We start from the raw sequence: 18,339 nt of genomic DNA, 5'->3' as shown, positions 1-18,339 counted from the left end.
CTAAAAGAAACCACGCTATTGAAACTTTTTTTCCTTGTGTGTGGCCGTCTAAATAAGAGTGCGTCTTATATGCCGTCAAATACGGTATATTGCACATTGCACTCAATAAATAAGTCTCTTTTTATAAAGGTACTCTTATTGAAACTCTGTTTTAGTTATTTATTATCTGTTCATTATCTCCTAGGAAAACGATCCTGCGTTGGAAAATCACTCGCAGAAATGGAAGTATTCATATACGTAGCAGCAATACTACAAAAATTCGATGTTACCGTGCCACCTGGAAAAGTACTGGATCTTGAAGGTTTGCTCGGGTTAACATTTCAACCTAAAAAACAAGAATTAATTTTCAAATTAAGGCAGTAAAGGGATTTGTACATTAAAACGTTATAGCTTAGCATTCTAGTGTGAAGAAGCAGAGTATAAGCACAAAATCTTATGTTTCATGGAAAAAAAAGTAATGATAGCATGACAGCAATTTAGCAAAGTTTCTTTTTAACTTAATTTACAGAAATAGTGTGAAAAATTATTTTATCAAAATAAAAGTTTTAATTTTTCTTTTGTCAAGCTTCCATTTTTTGATAAAGAAATGAACATATACACATTTATAAAGATTTCCAAACAATATTGTTTTTTGATAAATGCACAGGGATACAGTAATATTGTTGTGAGTGCCTACGTTTTCTTACTTAGGACAGCGGTGTCTAAATTGTTTTATTTCGCGAACTTCTAAATAAGGCTTTATAATCATAAAGTACCCTAACTCTTCCTTCACAACCTATGACTCCCTAGCCCTTTCAGTATTAAAACAGTACATCTTATAAAAATAATTTTTACTACCATCAATTTTTTTACTGTAATGAATTAAGCCAGAAAAATGTAATCAAAGAAAGACCAATCATTACATTATTTATTCCAAAACAAACTTAATGACAGTACATAGTTTTAAATTAAAACTCAACTTTATTAATGTATTGCAATAACTTTCTGTATCAGTTTTTGCAAAAAGAAAAGAGAACATGAATGAGTTGATTAATTTGTTAACTATGAATTGTGTCTAAGCCTAAATTAAAGTTCTAAGCCTTAAAACAATGTTGTATCACAGTAAAATACAACACTTGTAATAAGTAAATTTAAATATTGTTTCCTTTACGCTAAACTCAAGACTAAGACTCGATCTGTAAGAAGATGCCTACGTTGAACATAAAATTGTTTACATAACGCTATATTTGAAGACTAATAGTACTGTGTCATACTCGATATCTGAAAATTAATAAACAAAATCATTAAAAAATCATAGTAAGATAGTTTTGAGCTGTTGTTCAAGATTCATTATAGAGGTGAGGTTTGATTCCGCTCTGCTGAGAACAATGCTTAAATAAAGATCAGCAACCTCTGAGTTACGATGAAATTATTTTAAGTAATGTGCGAGCTAAGAATGTTCTTTCCATCATTTCAATCTTTGTAAATTGGGGGGGGGGAAAGCATTTCTTGTTTTGTTAAAATCCAAAATCAAATAGTATTCCTTCTTCTTAAAGGCATTTTTTTCTTGCGTTTCTTCTTATTCAATAACGAATTTAAATTTTCTAAATATTTTACGTTTATAATAACATATCTAACTTTTGTTGTTTTCTGCCATTCGAAGGTTCCTATACGTTATTGAAAAGTTGCTACCTATATTGGATGATTGCCCTAGATACGGTGTTGAGTAAGCAGTCTCTAGCACAGCGGTTCCCAGTCTGTGCTCCATGAAGCTGTAAGGATTCTGTTTTCATGAATCAACATATAGTTCTCTCATGCGTATGAAGCATCGAGCAACAAGATGCTCATTAATCTAAATGTGAGAAGAATCTGTAATAGAAGTATACACCTGCAACAACAATCTACCATTCCAGTAGAAAGTTTCAGTACTACATTGATAATTCAGGCCAAGACAAGGGAACTGGATGTGTATTTGTTTGGTACACTAATGAGCAAGCGTTCCACGCATGGAAAGCGCAACTTTTCCCAAGAATAATATCTTCCAGGCAGACGTGCATTCATTAGAAATGACAATAACTCATGCAGTAAATAATAAACACTACAGGAACAGTTTCTACAGTGACAGCCTCTCAGTGCTATATGCCATTCTCAATTCCGTCAACAAATATAATAATTTCAATAATATTCAAAGGGACTTACGGCGCTTCAGACACCTTAATTTCTACCTCCACTGTATATTCCTTCGACACGTGCCTTTAATGTCGGAAACTAAAGAAATGAGATTGCAGATTCACTCGCAATGGCGACAGCACGCAATATCGGAGCGAATTCATAGCATCTGTCCTTACCATGATCTTGCCTTAAAAGATGATAAATAATTAATAATTTAGCTAAAGCAAAATGACAAGACAAATGGGACCATCCATCACGAGGCCGTCGCGTCTATTTGTTCTTTCCCAAAAATTAGCAACAAAAGATATACTTCCATTGCTCAGCTAACACGCTATATTACAAGTCCATTTCCAGTATGCTTTCATAAATGATTCTTAAGCAACACGGCATCTACAGTGGTATGGGAACTTCCGAACATTACCTGACGAGCTGTTGACTGACATTCAGCCATCATCTCAAGCTTCCAGACAGTACAAATGATAGTACCAGTGCTATCATCATTAAACAAAAGACACTCGTCACTAAAGTCACTACTGTTATCTTGTCTATCCTGGAAAACACGAGCTGAATGTGGATAATGTTACTTAACTTGTGAGCAGTCGCACGGTACACCTCCCACATCAATATGCAGTTTCTTTGCTTTCTTTCTGTGTTTTTATCAACATCACACCTATCTATTACTATAATGCATTCCTTGATAAAACACAGTGTGAAGCGGGTTCTAGCATAGGAAGAAGCATGAGACTATATGTATCTAAGAGTTAAATAGGACGGCAAAAGTACTGGTGCCCTCCTCTTCCGTTACATGTTACTTGCTAATACTCTTTACTACAATTCAAAGCCAGTCCGACCAAGTACTAAATAGCTGCTATTGTTGCCGAAAGATGATGCTCCTGGTACAGATTTCTGCATGGTCTTCACTTTAAAATTACATGACAAAGTCATTTTATTCTATCATTGTAATGCATATGGGAAATATATGTGACTGTTGATTGCTTTCCTACATGGCGCAGTAAATTTAATTGTTCGACAGTATATTTTTAACGAATATTGATTTCTAAATACGCACATCAAATACTCAGCAAACCTTTTAACTTTTTTCATTTTTATAGACTATTATTTTAATCATAGAGATATAATGTAATTAACTGCCTAGTTTTACCAGTAATCTAATATAATCAATACCTGAAAGTGCTTCAGAATTATCTTTTTATCTCTGTATTTGTTAACAAACGATTATTTTAAAATACACACATATTAACAGAGAAAAGTAATTAAGTACAAAAAATTCAATTTACTTAATTACAGTTTTAGCAGAGGCTACTGTTTAGATATATTTTCAAACTGAATGAATTATTTTATTACATATACCAAAAGAGAGGAAACAGTGGTTAATAGCAACGATTCTACGTATCGGATTAATGATCCCAGGGAGCTATATGCTTTTTATTTGAACTAATTGTTATGCCATATTGTAAGTGTATATAATGAATAAAGCCGGCTTTTCTTGTATTTTGAAGAAATTAAATGTTTTAGTTAATGGTAGATTAAAATGCATCCAAGCGTAACCAAATTACCGGCCCTTCAATTGAAAATATAAGCAGCGACATCGAATTGATTAAAAATGCTATCTTATATTTAAAACTGCTGCTATTTTAGGTTCGAAAATGTTTTACGTGTTTATGAATTATTACGACGAATAGCAAACAGCAAATAATATTCAGCAAATTTTGTGTGTATCATTCTGTTTTGAAAATGGCTACTAGAAGTATTTTAACCTAAACAAATGTTCCAAAGTGTCACGCAAGAAACTAAATCCAACGAAACAAAATAAAATTATAAATATATATAAACGAAATTTATATATATATATAAACGAAAGAAAACGAATTTGATTCATAATTATAATATCAAAATGAAATGGGAAAACTTTGAAGATGAAATGTGAAAAGCTTTATTTTCTGGCTACAACTTTTAGTAGACTTATTGTGTTTTTGGTGTATTTTGAAGCATACAAAATGTAATAGCTAACCAATTCATAATCGTATGTACTAGTGTATTCTCTGTATTTAACCGTCATTTCCCAGAACAGTATCTACTGGCTTTAAAAATAAGTACCGGCTATAAAGGTTTTTTTTATTTTTCGAAGAAATTTTTATTTCTTATAAAATATTTTATTATTATCATTATTTGTGCAAAAAGGAGTACTCACAAGCTTTAAAAATAGCCAAGTAAATATTTTGCGATAAATCCCAAAGTTGGCTATGAGTTGCTGATGTTTCATGGAAATGCCGGTAATCATGGAGTACTGAAAAAACTTTTTACCTAAAAAATTAGTCTTAGACCTGTTTTGCGAAATTTAAAATATTTGTGAGGAAAATGAAATTTATTTAGAAGAACGAGCTAAAGTTTAAAATTTATTATCGTAATTAGTAAATAGACAGATATTAAAATAAAATTTAGAATATTAAATATTTACAGTATTGGCTCTTAGAATGTAGAAATAAGCTCGGAATCTAGTATTATATTGCCAAAATTATTACAATCAGTATTAACAGTTTGTATGAATGGTTACAATTAGTAATCAGTATAACAATTTGTATGAATGGTTAGCCACTTCATGATTTATTCAAAGCAAATATATATAGTAATTTTAGCAGTCTCTAAAACGTTGAGAACCTGTAATACTTAAATCATTCTTACAAAACAATGAAATTTGTCGGCTAATCGTATTCAAATTTATAATGCTAATTAGGAAATTATATGTGAAAAGCGTTTGTTGAAAAATTTCGGGGAAATAGTTTTAAATTTGAAAAGATTTATGTTTTTATTACCGATTCAAAGTGAACTACGATTGGTTGCTCTTAGCTAATGGAAAATGTAAATGAAATCATTCGCTCAGTTGAAATATTGCAATGCAAAGGAGGATTATTAAATGCACATTGTTACTCTACTTAGGTCTTCATTTAAGATAACTGTATGAAATGCAAAATTAATTAGGTGCATTTCTGTTAACGGGGCTGCTGCCACTCCGAGCCCAACAGAAACTTTGTGCAGAAACTTACTTGATGTAATTCTTTAATTATTTGGGTATAACTAAATAATTTAACAAAAAATCTTTATGACTGTAAATAAGTGGAAATATTTTGAATTATAAAAATTGCATGTGTTAGAAATAAAAGTTTTTCCTACTATAAATAAAGCATATAAAATACGTATAAATATAAATGTTTTTATAGAAAATAATATTTAATAAGCTTAATAAGATTTATTAGAGACCCATAATATATTAAATAGTATTTAATAGCTTCGATACATTTACTTTAATTGCTTAAACATTTTAATTCAATAAAGTAAAATATATTTAGCATTCTATCCATAATTTTGGCATTTATCAAATTATTTTCTGTTTGATGAAAACAAACTCTTCGAAAATAATAAAATGCTTAAGTTTGAACACATTATTTTACGAACATTAGTCTTAAAATAGCTTTAAATAATGAAATCTTTCAACTCCAACATTTCTTCGAAGTCTCTGATACATAAACATTTCAATTTTGTTCACATGAAACCTATGTACACTACACAAAACTAAAGAACGTTAATCAGTCATACTCAAGATTGAGATAATCATGGAGAATTTTTGGTAATCTCAATAGTGATAGTCCTGAGGGAAGTTTCCATGCTTGCTTCATGCTCTTTCGGATTGTGCACCTGCTCAGGTGTTTTAAAGTCCTTGGTTCCTTAGGCCCCGTGGCCATGTCTTTGAAACAAATTTCGTACAAACACAAATACTTGCGATTATTCTCATACCGAATGCTGTTCATGACGGAATGTTGAACGAGAAAGTGATGTTCTTCAAAAACGGAAGCTGCTATTTCTTTGAATTTGACGTACGGGTCTGGTATAGCCCTCCACAACAGTTCGAAGCAAGTCTTCTGATCTTGAGTCACGGAACAGAGTCCCATATTAGCTGATTGACTAACACTGAGAATGAAAAGGTTTGCACATCTCATACTGCACATCATCTGTAAAATCAAGAGATGCTTCGCAGGTATGACTTGTGATCTAAAAGAAATAAAAAAATATTTAGAATATTGATGAAGTGTGATTTTTCTATGGGGACACATAGAGCATGTGAATAATACATCCAGCATTTGTTTCATGAGGTAAAGTTTAATCGGTGAGAATAATTTTAACAATAGATTAGTAGACTTTTAATAATAGATTTTAATAATAAACCTATGACTGTGAGAAAGTGAAAAATGGTAGGTTTGAACTGGATTATTTAGTAAATGCCAAGACTTAAAATCTATCTACCTTTGCTGAGGAAGGTCTTTTTATATATTTGTCTGAAGTCCTTTTACACTTAGTGCTCAACGACCCAGCGGGGCTAACTGACGTACAGAACTTGGATCTAATTAAGTTAGCTCGTTTTTACCCACTTGAACTCCACACAAAGTGGCGGGCTTTGATAACCAATCCCGATATGGAGGTCGCGTGCTTTCTTTTTCCATTTCGTTTCAGATACTTTTCGCTATGAGTTTTAAGCTGCCTACTCTGCTATATTATAAAATATTTGGCTAATGCAGCAAAATTACATCATATTTAAAACAAAAGACGATTTTTCTATTATCGGTGTTTGCAGTCTTTAAAACGCTAAATTCACTGCTGAGTAGTTTAAAAGAATAAAAAAAAATTATACTCACTCATTTGTTTATATATTCATTTCACTTGTTTACCTGTTAATTCATTTGTTGTTTTGACTTGAAATCTCATTACATATTACAGCAAGTTTTAGGATATTTAAGTACATGATTTTTATCTGTATTGAGCTTCAGTTAAGATAGGCGATATCGATTGTTCAGGTCACTTACCATTTCACAATACGAGTGCAGACTTAACGATAATAAAACGAAAAATAATGAAAAAAGGAAAATAATTAAGCTTCTCGCCGAAGTTCATTAATAAAAATTCAAGCACAACGTATCTTTCTGGTAAAGCATTTTGAATACACACACACATATATATGTATATACTGTATATATATATATATATATAATTGTGTGCGTGTAATAAGTTATGCAGATGTCTTATCATCCTGTAGTGGAATTGTTGAAGTAACTACAATTAGAGTATTCGCCGCTTGTTAAAATCACTTCCGTTTCAAAAGTATTTCAGTTTGTTAAGCAGCTGAATTTAATAGGCGGCGATTTGTATATGACAGACAATAATATAATGACTAACAACTGATTCATTTATTAATCTATAAATAATATATAAAAATTAAAGCTAAAATTTAACTACTACTTACGTAGTTTTTAAAATTTTTATAAAAAAAGTTTTATAATTGCATTATTAATGAAATTTTGTCTCTTATAAACAACCATTCTATTTACGTTTCATATTGTTCAACGACAGATTCTGAATTTTGTAAAACTGTTGGTAACTGTTCTGATTAGCATCTTTCAATTTAAGAAAGAATACGCAGAGTTTTTCTCAATTTTTATACACGTTGTCTGAATATTGTTGTGAATTGATACATACTGTAAAAATTAATCTTCGTAATTTTTTTAACTGATACCTAAAGCATTGACTATAGTTTACAGTTCGTCTGAGACTTTTATACATAAAAGGGATAATTTCGAAAACAGTTTTTAGCTTATTTTAAGAGATTAACTCCCTGCATTGACTATAAAATGCATAGCCTCTAGCGGAGATATCGACTTACTTATCTCATCGTACATTTTATCTCTTTTTATAAAACAGTTCTTTTCATTATTTATTGAACATAATTCTGTAATGACTTTTGAAACCTTTTACAAAACTCTAAAAAATTAAAGCTTGAATGTTAGAAGTTGTACTTGCAGGAAGAGACAATAATATGTTTCAGAAGGGGATCAGAGGTGTGTGTGCTACATAGATATCGAGTTAGAAAAGTTATTTTATCATTTTTAATTCTCTGTACCACTTCAAATAAATCGGTAAAAAACACGATTCGTCATCAATGAGTTCCTACTGCTGTCGTGAATCAGATGTAAACTCTTGACTCCTTTCATACATCGAGGTTTCCCGCTTTTGTCAATAACCAGTGCTATCTCCTTAATTGTTGGGTCCATATTGCCCGTTAATAACACAGTATCTTATCCCTTCGATTTCTTAAATCAACTGCTGTTTTGCTTTTATGTATTAATGTGTATTTTAGAAATTTTCTGTGACGTAGTCCAGTTTTGTCTGCGAGGCTTGTATTCATTTAGCAGCAGAAGTAAAACTTCTCTCCTATTATCAGTTGCAAGATGATGCTCTTCTTCCTTTTCACCAAACTGTTCTTGATGAATAATTTTGGATTTAATTTCTTGAACTTGTGAGCCACATGTCAGTTGATATAAAATTCTGTCCTAGCATTTATTAAATTAGTGAAAAAAGCTCTAGACATATAAACAATTTTTAACTTTATAGCAAAAAACCATTTTAGAAAAGCAATTTCAACGTTTCTCGATTTCACTTTCCTGCGCTTCCTTGATATATTTGCATATTTTATTAAATCTTCATTAATTATAATTCCTTATTTAAGTAAACTGCACAATGCTGTCGACAAAATTCCCAGTTTAAATGTAGTTTTTCTCTAGGTGCACTAAGAACAATAAAATGCCTTAATAATTTGCCCTTTTTGTCCAGGAAAACATGTCTACATATTATGCTACAAGATAGCGCACTAAAAATTAAAAAATTTCTTCTTTCAATGGATTATTCGAATTTACGTTTCTAACCAGCAGAAAAATTACCCTTTTCCTGTTTACCTGATCATTTTCATGATTACAAAATACGACCAATACTTTCTTTATTTTTCTTCAGTCTATAGTTGCCACTTCCTTTTCCTTCAAAAACTCTTAATTTACGGCGACTCTTAGAAGCATTTAATGAACGTTTTTCATACCTCTGTGTGAACATAGTGTGTTTATCCCAAAGGGAAGACTTTGAACGTAGAAGCATTTAAAGAAGGATACAAAAGTTGCTTTTGAATCTCCTATCAGCTGATATTCGGTAGAGAAACCTCACCTATTTAAAATGATGCCTGTAGTGAATTATTCTTGTTAAACTTAGGAAATTTTGCTCTTCTGAAGTCCAATGCGGAAAAAGAACCCTGAAATTCGTGTCTTACAGGTACATGGACTTGCGGGTGGGAAAAACTTTGATCAAAACTGTTTTATTGAAGTACTATATACCTGAAAAGTAAAGCCGCGATCTACGATGTGTTAAATGAACAAACTTACGAAAAGCTTTGATAGGTATAAGTTGGATATTCTGACGCTGAAGGATCATTCTTTTGCGAATCTGAGTATATTAAGAGACGTACATGACTTTAACAAACGGCGATTTTCTACTGATTAGTATGTATTTCTTTTGATTTCTGGAAGTCTGAACATGATAAGCGGCTGACCAGTGAGTTTATAAAGCGGAGGTACTGCACATCTCATTGACTATAATTGCAATTACGTAATAAAATAATGAACTGAAATAGAAATTAAATTTTACTTGTAATCTGTTAGACGTGTAGTTCTGATCAGTCATTTTGGGAGAAGTATGAGATTTAACTCTAAACGCACCTCTCATGAGGCAGCAATACCCAAATGGCAAATATATATAAACATTATTTTGAACCCTCTCATTATTACGTAGAAGATTAAAGCAATTAATCTCTTATTTGATACATTTAAAATTCTACCAAATTATTAACCGTATTAATTAAATGGGGTTTTTAGAGGACCCAATTGCTAAATTCTGGGTGAGGAGAATCATCATCCAACACCCTTTTAATTCGGGCGCCACTGTAGAGACATTAGGTTAGCTGGAAAAGCCGGAGAGATGAAAAATGAGCGACCGCCTTCGCCGGGAATCGAACCACGAACCTCTAGAATACCGGCCCAGTGTGCTGACCACCACACCCCGAAGGCTCGCCAAGAAGGTGGGAGAAATACCTTATACCGTGACTTGCAAAATGATAGTTACATGAGGCAACCCAAAAAGAAATTTTAAAGCATTCAGATTATAATCTTCTAAATAAAATCAAATGAGTTAGGAAATTATGTTATGTTTATGCTCTTTGTTAAATTTAAAAGACATGTAAAAGGGCATTCAAATACAAACAAATATTTTTCCTTCAAGTAAAAAACTTGCAACAATAAAGAGTTATTTGTTTACTCAAAGTAGATAAAAGATAATAAAAATTGTTAAGTTTTCCGCTCGCATCATATTTGCGGCAGATTAGACAACAGTGAATGACAGCAGGCCAGGTTATCTTTATCTGTAACTTCACATGAAGTAATTTTTCAGAAAACCCGTATCATAAATCTGAGTTTACACATTACTCCGTTTTAATTTTTTTAGTCAATTAGTTATTAATAGTTAACAGTTTTATCTTTTGAGTTTCTGGGCAATGTTTGATTATATTTGTAAATTTTACAATACTGTAACGGAAACTGAAGTTAAAAACGAGTTTTCGATGACTTCATTTCAAAGGTAAATATAAATAACACTGAGTATAAAATGTCGAAGAAAATAATACATTTTTAAAGAATTTTTAACAATGTAAGACAGAAAAGACAGAAAGTCTTTTATAAGAACATAGCTGCACTTCGGATTGTTTAAAATACACAAAGCTCTATAACAAAATACTAGAATATATTTCAAATATACTTACAGTTTTGGAAAACCATGTCCACTTTTTTCAATGTCCTTCGCAGTGAAGATTTCCACTCCATGCTGCAAAAGTATTAGCGTGCGTTCTACATTTCCAAATGCAGCTGCATTTAACACTGAGAAGTTCCTTGAATATTCCCATAGAGTTCGAGGGTGCTTAGAACAGTATGAAATTAAGTCAAATCTTAGATTTATACTGTGTTGCAAGATGTACCTCAAAAATCCTTCTTTATAAAATGGTTGCCGTACATGTCTTGTGTCTGTAGAATCTATAATGTACCAGTCTACAGTTATTCTAACCAAAGATATTACTAGTTGGCTGTCCTGAATATCTACATTATAGCAAAAATCTAGTAATTCTGCCATAAATTTGTATTGCTGAACGTTTTTGGAACAAATGTGCAGTGATCTTGGAATGTTCTGGCAGACTTTTACGAATTTTCGCAACCAAATTTCAATTTCTTCAACGCTTGTGCATTTAGCCAACTGACATTTTAGAAATGACACATAATCTTGAAACGTACTATCCTGCAGTATAGTTACTAACCCTTTTCTGAAAAACGCATACTTTGCCTTTGTTGGTAAACTTAGACAATCTATTTCGAGCTGTAAATTCGTGGATAAATTCTTTAAAAAAGGTCGCAATCGAGATATATCGAAGTCGACATCATTGCGGTCTGTCATTGTTTTGCATTCGTCAGATAATCTCTCTAATGTCATCAGAGCCCATTTAAGTTTTGGAGCTCGCGCAGCTAAAAAATGTCGACATCTTTCATCGCAGTCCAACAAATTCAAGGCTTCGAGAGAAAAGCTGGAATGGTGATCGCAAGTCTTCATTTTAGGTAGCATTATTCTACATTGCCGTGAGACACAAGTTATATCATTTTTAGACAAGATTAAGTTTAGCGATCGGAAACTGAAACATTTATATTCGAAGATAACGGCGGTTGTGAATGCAGTCAACTTTTATTTCGGGCTCCGATTTTCAGAAGCAGGTAAACCCTTTATTGATAAGATATAAAAACAAATACGACATCTGCGATGGGAGTAATCGTATGCATTCAAAGAGCTTATTACATCATCTGAATCATCATATCTCTTTTTAATGTGGGAAATGGAAAACCCCAGTGACTTCTAATTTGATTTGTGGTGTCATTGTTTTCAATAATTGGTTTTCACTTTCAACGGCTAATTAAAACAAAATTGTATGTAAAATGTAAATAGAAATTTGAATCTGTGCAAAGTAACCAAACGCAATTTCGATCATTTCTGTAATATTTAACTCCGTTTCATTCTCTTAAGTTTCTCTCATATTTTGTTTTTTGGAATAACCTTCAAATGCATTATTTAAAGTTTTATCAATATTTTGTTTAAGAAATTTTAAGCTAGTCAATTCAAATTATCTCAAAACTTATTTCAACTATGTTTTGTGCTAAATAGTAGGAATTCAATCACTACTCACGAAATAACTAAAACTTTTATTAAGGCATTTTGTTTTCCAAAAAATATTGTTGTTATGAATTATGTCACTATATTATGAAGGAATATGTATGGCAGACAACAAATTAATAATTATTCTAGTATTCGATTGGTTACAGCCGAAAATATTGCGGCAAAAACATCGCGGACGAGAACGTCGCGGAGAAAACAACGCAAGGCGAAAACGTCGTGCTACAAAACAACGTGGGAGAAAACATCGCAAAGAGAAAACATCGCAGTTCTAAAACATCGTGGTGCAAAACATCTTCGTCGAGAATAAAGCGGTTCAAAAACTTCGCAGTTTAAAAACATCGCCGTCGAAAATATCGTGGTTAAAAAATAAAGTATCTACAAATCATCGTATAACAATAACATCGCAGACATATATTTTCAGGCTTTAATAACTGTAAATGGATATTCCCATAATGATTTGTGAGCGCAAGATGGAAAGAAGGATAATTTTTACTTTCATATTTTTTATTAGCTAATAAATTTTTGCTGAGAAAATAAGAAGGAAACTTGAGCATAGAAAATTAAAGCAACTTATAGCACTTAATACAATTTTAAACCGACATAGTTAACTAACAAAGGCCGTTAATAAATCATTTTTATAAAGTTTTTACTGGTAATTTTTCATGAAAAGTATAGTCTGTAAGTTGCATTTAATTTTCTATGCCTTTTTACTTTTTCAGCAAAAATTTATTAGTTATTAAAAAAATGTGAAAGTGAAAATTATCCTTCTTTACATCTTGCGCTCACAAATCATTATGGAAATATCCATTTACAGTTATTAAAACTTGAAAATATTTTGCGATATTATTGTCATGCGACAATTTGTAGATACTTTATTTTTTAACCACGATATTTTTAAACTGCGAAATTTTTGAACCGCTCTATTTTCGACGTCGATGTTTTGTACCATGATGTTTTAGGACTGCGACGTTTTCTCTTTGCGATATTTTCTCCCACGATGTTTTGTAGCACGACGTTTTCGCCTTGCGTTGTTTTCTCCGCGACGTTTTCGTCCGCGATGTTTTTGCCGCGATGTTATCGGCGGGCACCATTCGATTAGTTAATTTTATGTTGAATTCATAAAATATCTTAACTGAATACTCAGCAACTACATTATTTCATGAGTAAAAAAAAAAGAGTGCATATTACTATTCATGTTTTCTTTTCACATAATAATCAGTTTTTTCCCACAGTGCTGTTCCAAGCATATATTCATACAGGGCTGTACGCTAGGTGTTGGAATATAGTTTAAACAGAGTTTAACTGCAAGATCAGTAGTCTCTCTGTGTAGAAATTTTAGATTAGGAATAAGTACGGTATTTCTGCCGTTGTCACATGGTTTTACATAATGCATTGCATACACTTAAAGTACTATATATTGTTCTACATATACGTCTAGATAAGGTTTTTCGCATAAGAAATGAGAGAATGATAAAATTATAGGAACATAAAATAACTTGCTGAGATAACTTAAAGCAAAATATAATTTGTAGAGTCATTAGGTTTTTTTTTAAGCGGGAGACGAGAAAAATGAGCAATAACCTCTCCGGCACTCGAACCTGGACTTCTCGAAAACGTGTCCAGTGTGCTAACCGTTTCACTACGAAGGGATGCTTGAAAGAGGGAGAAAATACCTTATAACTTTACCAAACTCCTAAACGTTGTACGGTTTATATTTATTTTAACTAACATTTATTTTAAGTTTAAACTATCTTTCCTGTCAAGCCTTACTTTACCCTGGAATTGCCAATGCCAGAGTATGTAAATTTTAGTAGAACGCGCAAGGATTCAAATTGTCAGCGGAAGTAATCTGAGTTAAATAGAAGGGAAACGAGTTCGAAAGTGTGCTTTCTTGCTTTACGAGCGTGGAGGTGGCTAGTTAGAAATTGAAGAACCACGCGTTTCGGCCTGTGTGCTTGCCTCGGCAGATTGTTAATTTTTCAACGTAATATTCAGAAGTTTGCTGAATTATCAGCGGTATTTTAGAACGCGGTGAGGTTAGTTACGTTTAGAGAGCCTCGTAGTTAGTCATTTGTTACTATTCTTAGTTTCTTATTTTTATTTTACCGCCGGGTCGGCGTAGTTTGTGAGCGTCAAGAGCACGCATTGGTAATTTCTAAAGTTGAATAAAAAGGGATTTAAACCCTTCTCAAGACTTTGTCTACTTTCCAGTTCTTAGCAGTCACCACTATTGTTGCGTGCAGGTTGGAAGCGCGCAACATTACAACTTAATGAGAAATTAATTTTCAATTATTGTTTTAATTTATTGTAAATTATATGAGCTGCTTTAATTTGTTTAAATTATTACTGAAGCTACCTATAATTTAGGCAGGTACAATCATATTTTCAAAACACCTATACGTAGTATATGATACATAAAAACTAATTTTTTGAATAATACATTTATTTACAACTAGGTGTACCCGCCCGGCGTTGCCCGTGCATTTAGAAAATGCAGATAAGTGAATAGCGCAGGAATAGTAGTGTAGGACATGTAGACTGTCTCTCTCTCTTCCTCCCCACAAGCTACAAAAAAGAAATGAATTGTAATTAATCGATTTAATGTATCGTCAAAACAGCAAACTAACGCTAGAATAAAGAAATCAATTGTTACAATCGAACGTTATTTGAAAACAAATAATAATATCAGTGAGTCAAAAAAACCGTGATTAATTAATTATAAATAATTTTTTTTTAATTTTTCTAATTCAAAAATCGAAAATCGGGCTTCGAGGTCTGGTGGCCAGCCCCTTTGTGCTTCCGTATAAAAAATTCCAGGTCCCTGCGTGCGATAGATTTGGCTGGAGAGCTCGGTCAGACAGACAGACAGACACATTACACTTGCTTTTATTATTATAGATAAGTATTACATACTATATAATACGAAAAACTAATTTATTTTATATTTTTGATTGCATATTTATAAAACTTAAAAATTATGACTGCAGAAAGCTATAGGTTTATGATTATAAATACCTCTGCATCATTGACAATTTTAATGGAATGATGCATAGTTTCACAAGGAGATAAAATCGTAATATTTATGACCAGAAATATTTAATCAGGAAATTTTAAAACTGAATTGTATTTTACTTTGGAAATACATTAAGATAGTTTGATATTTGGAAGCTTAAATACTGGAGAACCGTCGAGGAATTTGAAGCTGAAAAGTTTCCTTAAGGATCGCAAAGTGCTAAATTTCTTCTTTGATTTGTCACCTGTCTTTCCAGCTGCTCATATAATACCCAAGCGATAAAAGTAGCGAATATAAATTTTCTGCATTTGTAATCATTATGCCTTAATATTCTTGCGGCTGCGACGTGCAAAATTAACTTGTGAAGAGTATCATCAAACAAAATTAAATTTGAATAATAACGTAATTAATGTTCTGTATGTAAAGCATATGTAAGCGCTCTGTTGTCGATTGACATTTCTTACTTTTGCCAGCAATGAGATTTGTACAATATGCGCTTTTTCTAATACATTTATGTTTTACATTTGACTCTTATAACATTTTGTGCATCCTTATCTCGCGTTCAGCATTGCCTAACATTGGTTATTCCATTCGGGTAAGGGGTGGGTGTATACGTTTGGTATGTCCTAATGCAATAAAAAAAGAGGTACGCAGCGCAACTAAATGCTGTAGCAGTCTCATATATAAAATTTCAACGTTTTAGGGTGAAGCGGTTTTGAGTTTTGTGAGATATATACATGCGTACGTACGTACGTGTCACAAAAAAACCCTTCTGAATTCATTTAAAATACACTTTGAAATGAAACAGAGTCTGTTCTTTTCGTATATACAGTTGTCAAGCAAAGAAGCCTTCGAAATGGATTCGAGTGCGGTCAAAATGGACACTTTCGTTAAAATATCATAATCGAAATTTTTCGCAGTTACGATACTTCGTACAAGAAATTAAAAATATGACTTTATGACTTCCTTCTGTTCTTATCTCACGCACAATATTTATTCTTCTGAATCTATTCTTTTTGGAGAACTCAGGTTATTTGAAAATTGTTGCTATTGTAGTGGTTTTCTACTTTTTTTTTTTACCTGTGAATGAAACTAACTGCAGTCTTCTCTTTTTATTAGAATATATTAGTAATTTAAATTAAAAATGTTAATTCCTTTCTTTACTATCCAAGAGATTTACATTTTTATTTCTCCATTTCCCTTTATTCTCCTTTTATTCTCAACAGGAATTTAATCGTTGTATACTGGTTTGTATCATATTTTAGATAATGCAAAACAAATTGATATTCGCAGATTACAACCCCTTCATGAAGGCAAATTCTTAGCTCACCACTTCTCAAAATTTATAAAACTTTTCATTTAGAATTAAAGTTCATAGAAGGGTGAGTTTTCACTGACTGATAATACTCGAAACACAAAGCGGAAACAATGTACTTCTCTTGAAAGTGATTCATAAAATGAGTGGAATAATGCTACAAAATATCAAAAATTTCAAGGTAAATGGAAAAACACATCATTTATGAACTAAACACAATACGATAATTTCGGTGAAGCATTTTTGAAACTATTTATTATTTTAGTCTGAATTGACAATCTTCGTTTGAATTCTAAATGACTGAAGTTTGATATATAAAGTTCTGTTTAGTTTTTCTATCTACATATCTTTCTGCACAGCTCATCTATATTCACTAATACGCGGGGAATTTCAAAGATAAATGGATGTGATTTAGTTTCCAGAACTGTAGATCTTATAATACAACATATTATCACCTGATACTGAATAGATGAAAGTTTTCCAAGTTAAATATTTTGTGGGTACTCCTCTCACAGGTAAAAATACATTAAAACTATAATAATTAGTTTAGTTTTATAAAAGTTCTGAAATGCACTACTGCTACACTTCAATATCTAAGTTCTTGGTAATGCGTTATATGATAGTGAGACTTATGTGGTGGTATCTTCAATAAATTTCGACGAACAAAAGTCACAAGGTACATCTGGAAAATTCCGTGGCCAAGAGTACAGTACGAATGATATTCTCTTCCACTTCGATCTGAGTTAAGACAGATTTATTTTCAGTTAATGATTTAAATTCAGCTGAACACAGGAACATAATCTTTTTTGATTTTGCTAAGATTTGATGCCTAACCCCTTTTTGTTTTGTAAACAAAGCTGAATTTAAGGCATCGCAAGTCACAGTTTCGAAAGGTCCCGAAATCAATTTCTGGATTAAAAGGAACTGTGAATATGCACTATGTTTTCAATTAAGAGAGTCCAGGTTCCCACTTCAAAAGTCCGCTTCTAACCGTAAAAAGTGAAAATTTTATAAACAAGTAAAATCTACTTTTTCTGTAGTTGACTATATTTCCGTTTGCTTTCTATATTTTAAAAAACCAGCTTAAAACAGAACTTTAAAAAATTTGTCACCAAATCACTGAGCTGACAGATTCACTAAATACATAAAGTTCTCAAGTTTGAAGTATTACACTTGGGGGTATGACACATTTTACCTGTGGCATAAAATCTCTAAGACTGCGTAAATCCTCAAAATCACTCGTGAATCTCTTGGATTGTCCAAAAAGTTCTTGCCGATTTTTGTTAAGTGACATAAGTACAGGTCAGAATATATCAGAACGACTGAAAACAAATGACATTCGCACATATCGTAAAAGATGGTACTTCAGCTATATTTGGAAAAAAAATTGGACGGTAAGCTAATTTTTGTAAAAATATGGAAATAAAGTAGTTTTAGGCGTTTTATACTTTTCTTTTACTGAAAAGGCAAAAATAAGATATGCGCTGTTTTTTGAGACGGTGCTATAGCTGAAAGAACTGTGCGGAAGTTGTTTGCTAAGTTTTAATCTGGTGGTTTCAACTTTAAAGATCACGAACGCCCAGGTATTTTCTTCTCCATAAATGAAGATCAGATTAAAATACCAAGTAAAAATTCTATATCCATGTCCATTTTGTGAAGCTTGACTACATAAACCGTTTTGACCTATGGGTTCCCCAAGATTTACAGA

At 32.0% G+C, this 18,339-nt stretch overlaps 2 protein-coding genes across 3 annotated transcripts in view; one reads left to right on the top strand and one right to left on the bottom strand.

Annotated features, from left to right (window-relative positions):
* Positions 1–554, top strand: part of LOC118191813 (cytochrome P450 18a1-like) — a 62,700-nt gene extending 62,146 nt beyond the window's left edge. For both annotated transcript variants that reach the window (XM_085816515.1, XM_085816511.1), the window contains exon 8: positions 185–554. In XM_085816515.1, the coding sequence (XP_085672641.1) occupies positions 185–363 (179 nt within the window). In that variant the 3' untranslated portion in view covers positions 364–554. The remainder of the gene's footprint in view (positions 1–184) is intronic.
* Positions 555–5,435: 4,881 nt separating this feature from the next.
* On the bottom strand, positions 5,436–11,788 carry LOC118191255 (uncharacterized). Its single transcript, XM_035362053.2, has 2 exons — positions 10,853–11,788; positions 5,436–6,219 (listed from the first exon to the last, which is right to left on the bottom strand). The coding sequence occupies exons 1-2, from the start codon at positions 11,698–11,700 to the stop codon at positions 5,757–5,759; spliced, it is 1,311 nt and encodes a 436-aa protein (XP_035217944.2). The 5' UTR covers positions 11,701–11,788; the 3' UTR covers positions 5,436–5,756.
* Between the last annotated feature and the right edge of the window lie 6,551 nt (positions 11,789–18,339).

Source organism: Stegodyphus dumicola, chromosome 1 (assembly GCF_044657685.1).
Source record: "Stegodyphus dumicola isolate Sdum_Otavi_A_Nest chromosome 1, ASM4465768v1".
NCBI classification, from domain to species: domain Eukaryota; kingdom Metazoa; phylum Arthropoda; class Arachnida; order Araneae; family Eresidae; genus Stegodyphus; species Stegodyphus dumicola.
The sequence above is the reverse complement of the archived record's forward strand: the minus strand, read 5'-3'. Positions and strand labels throughout refer to the sequence as shown.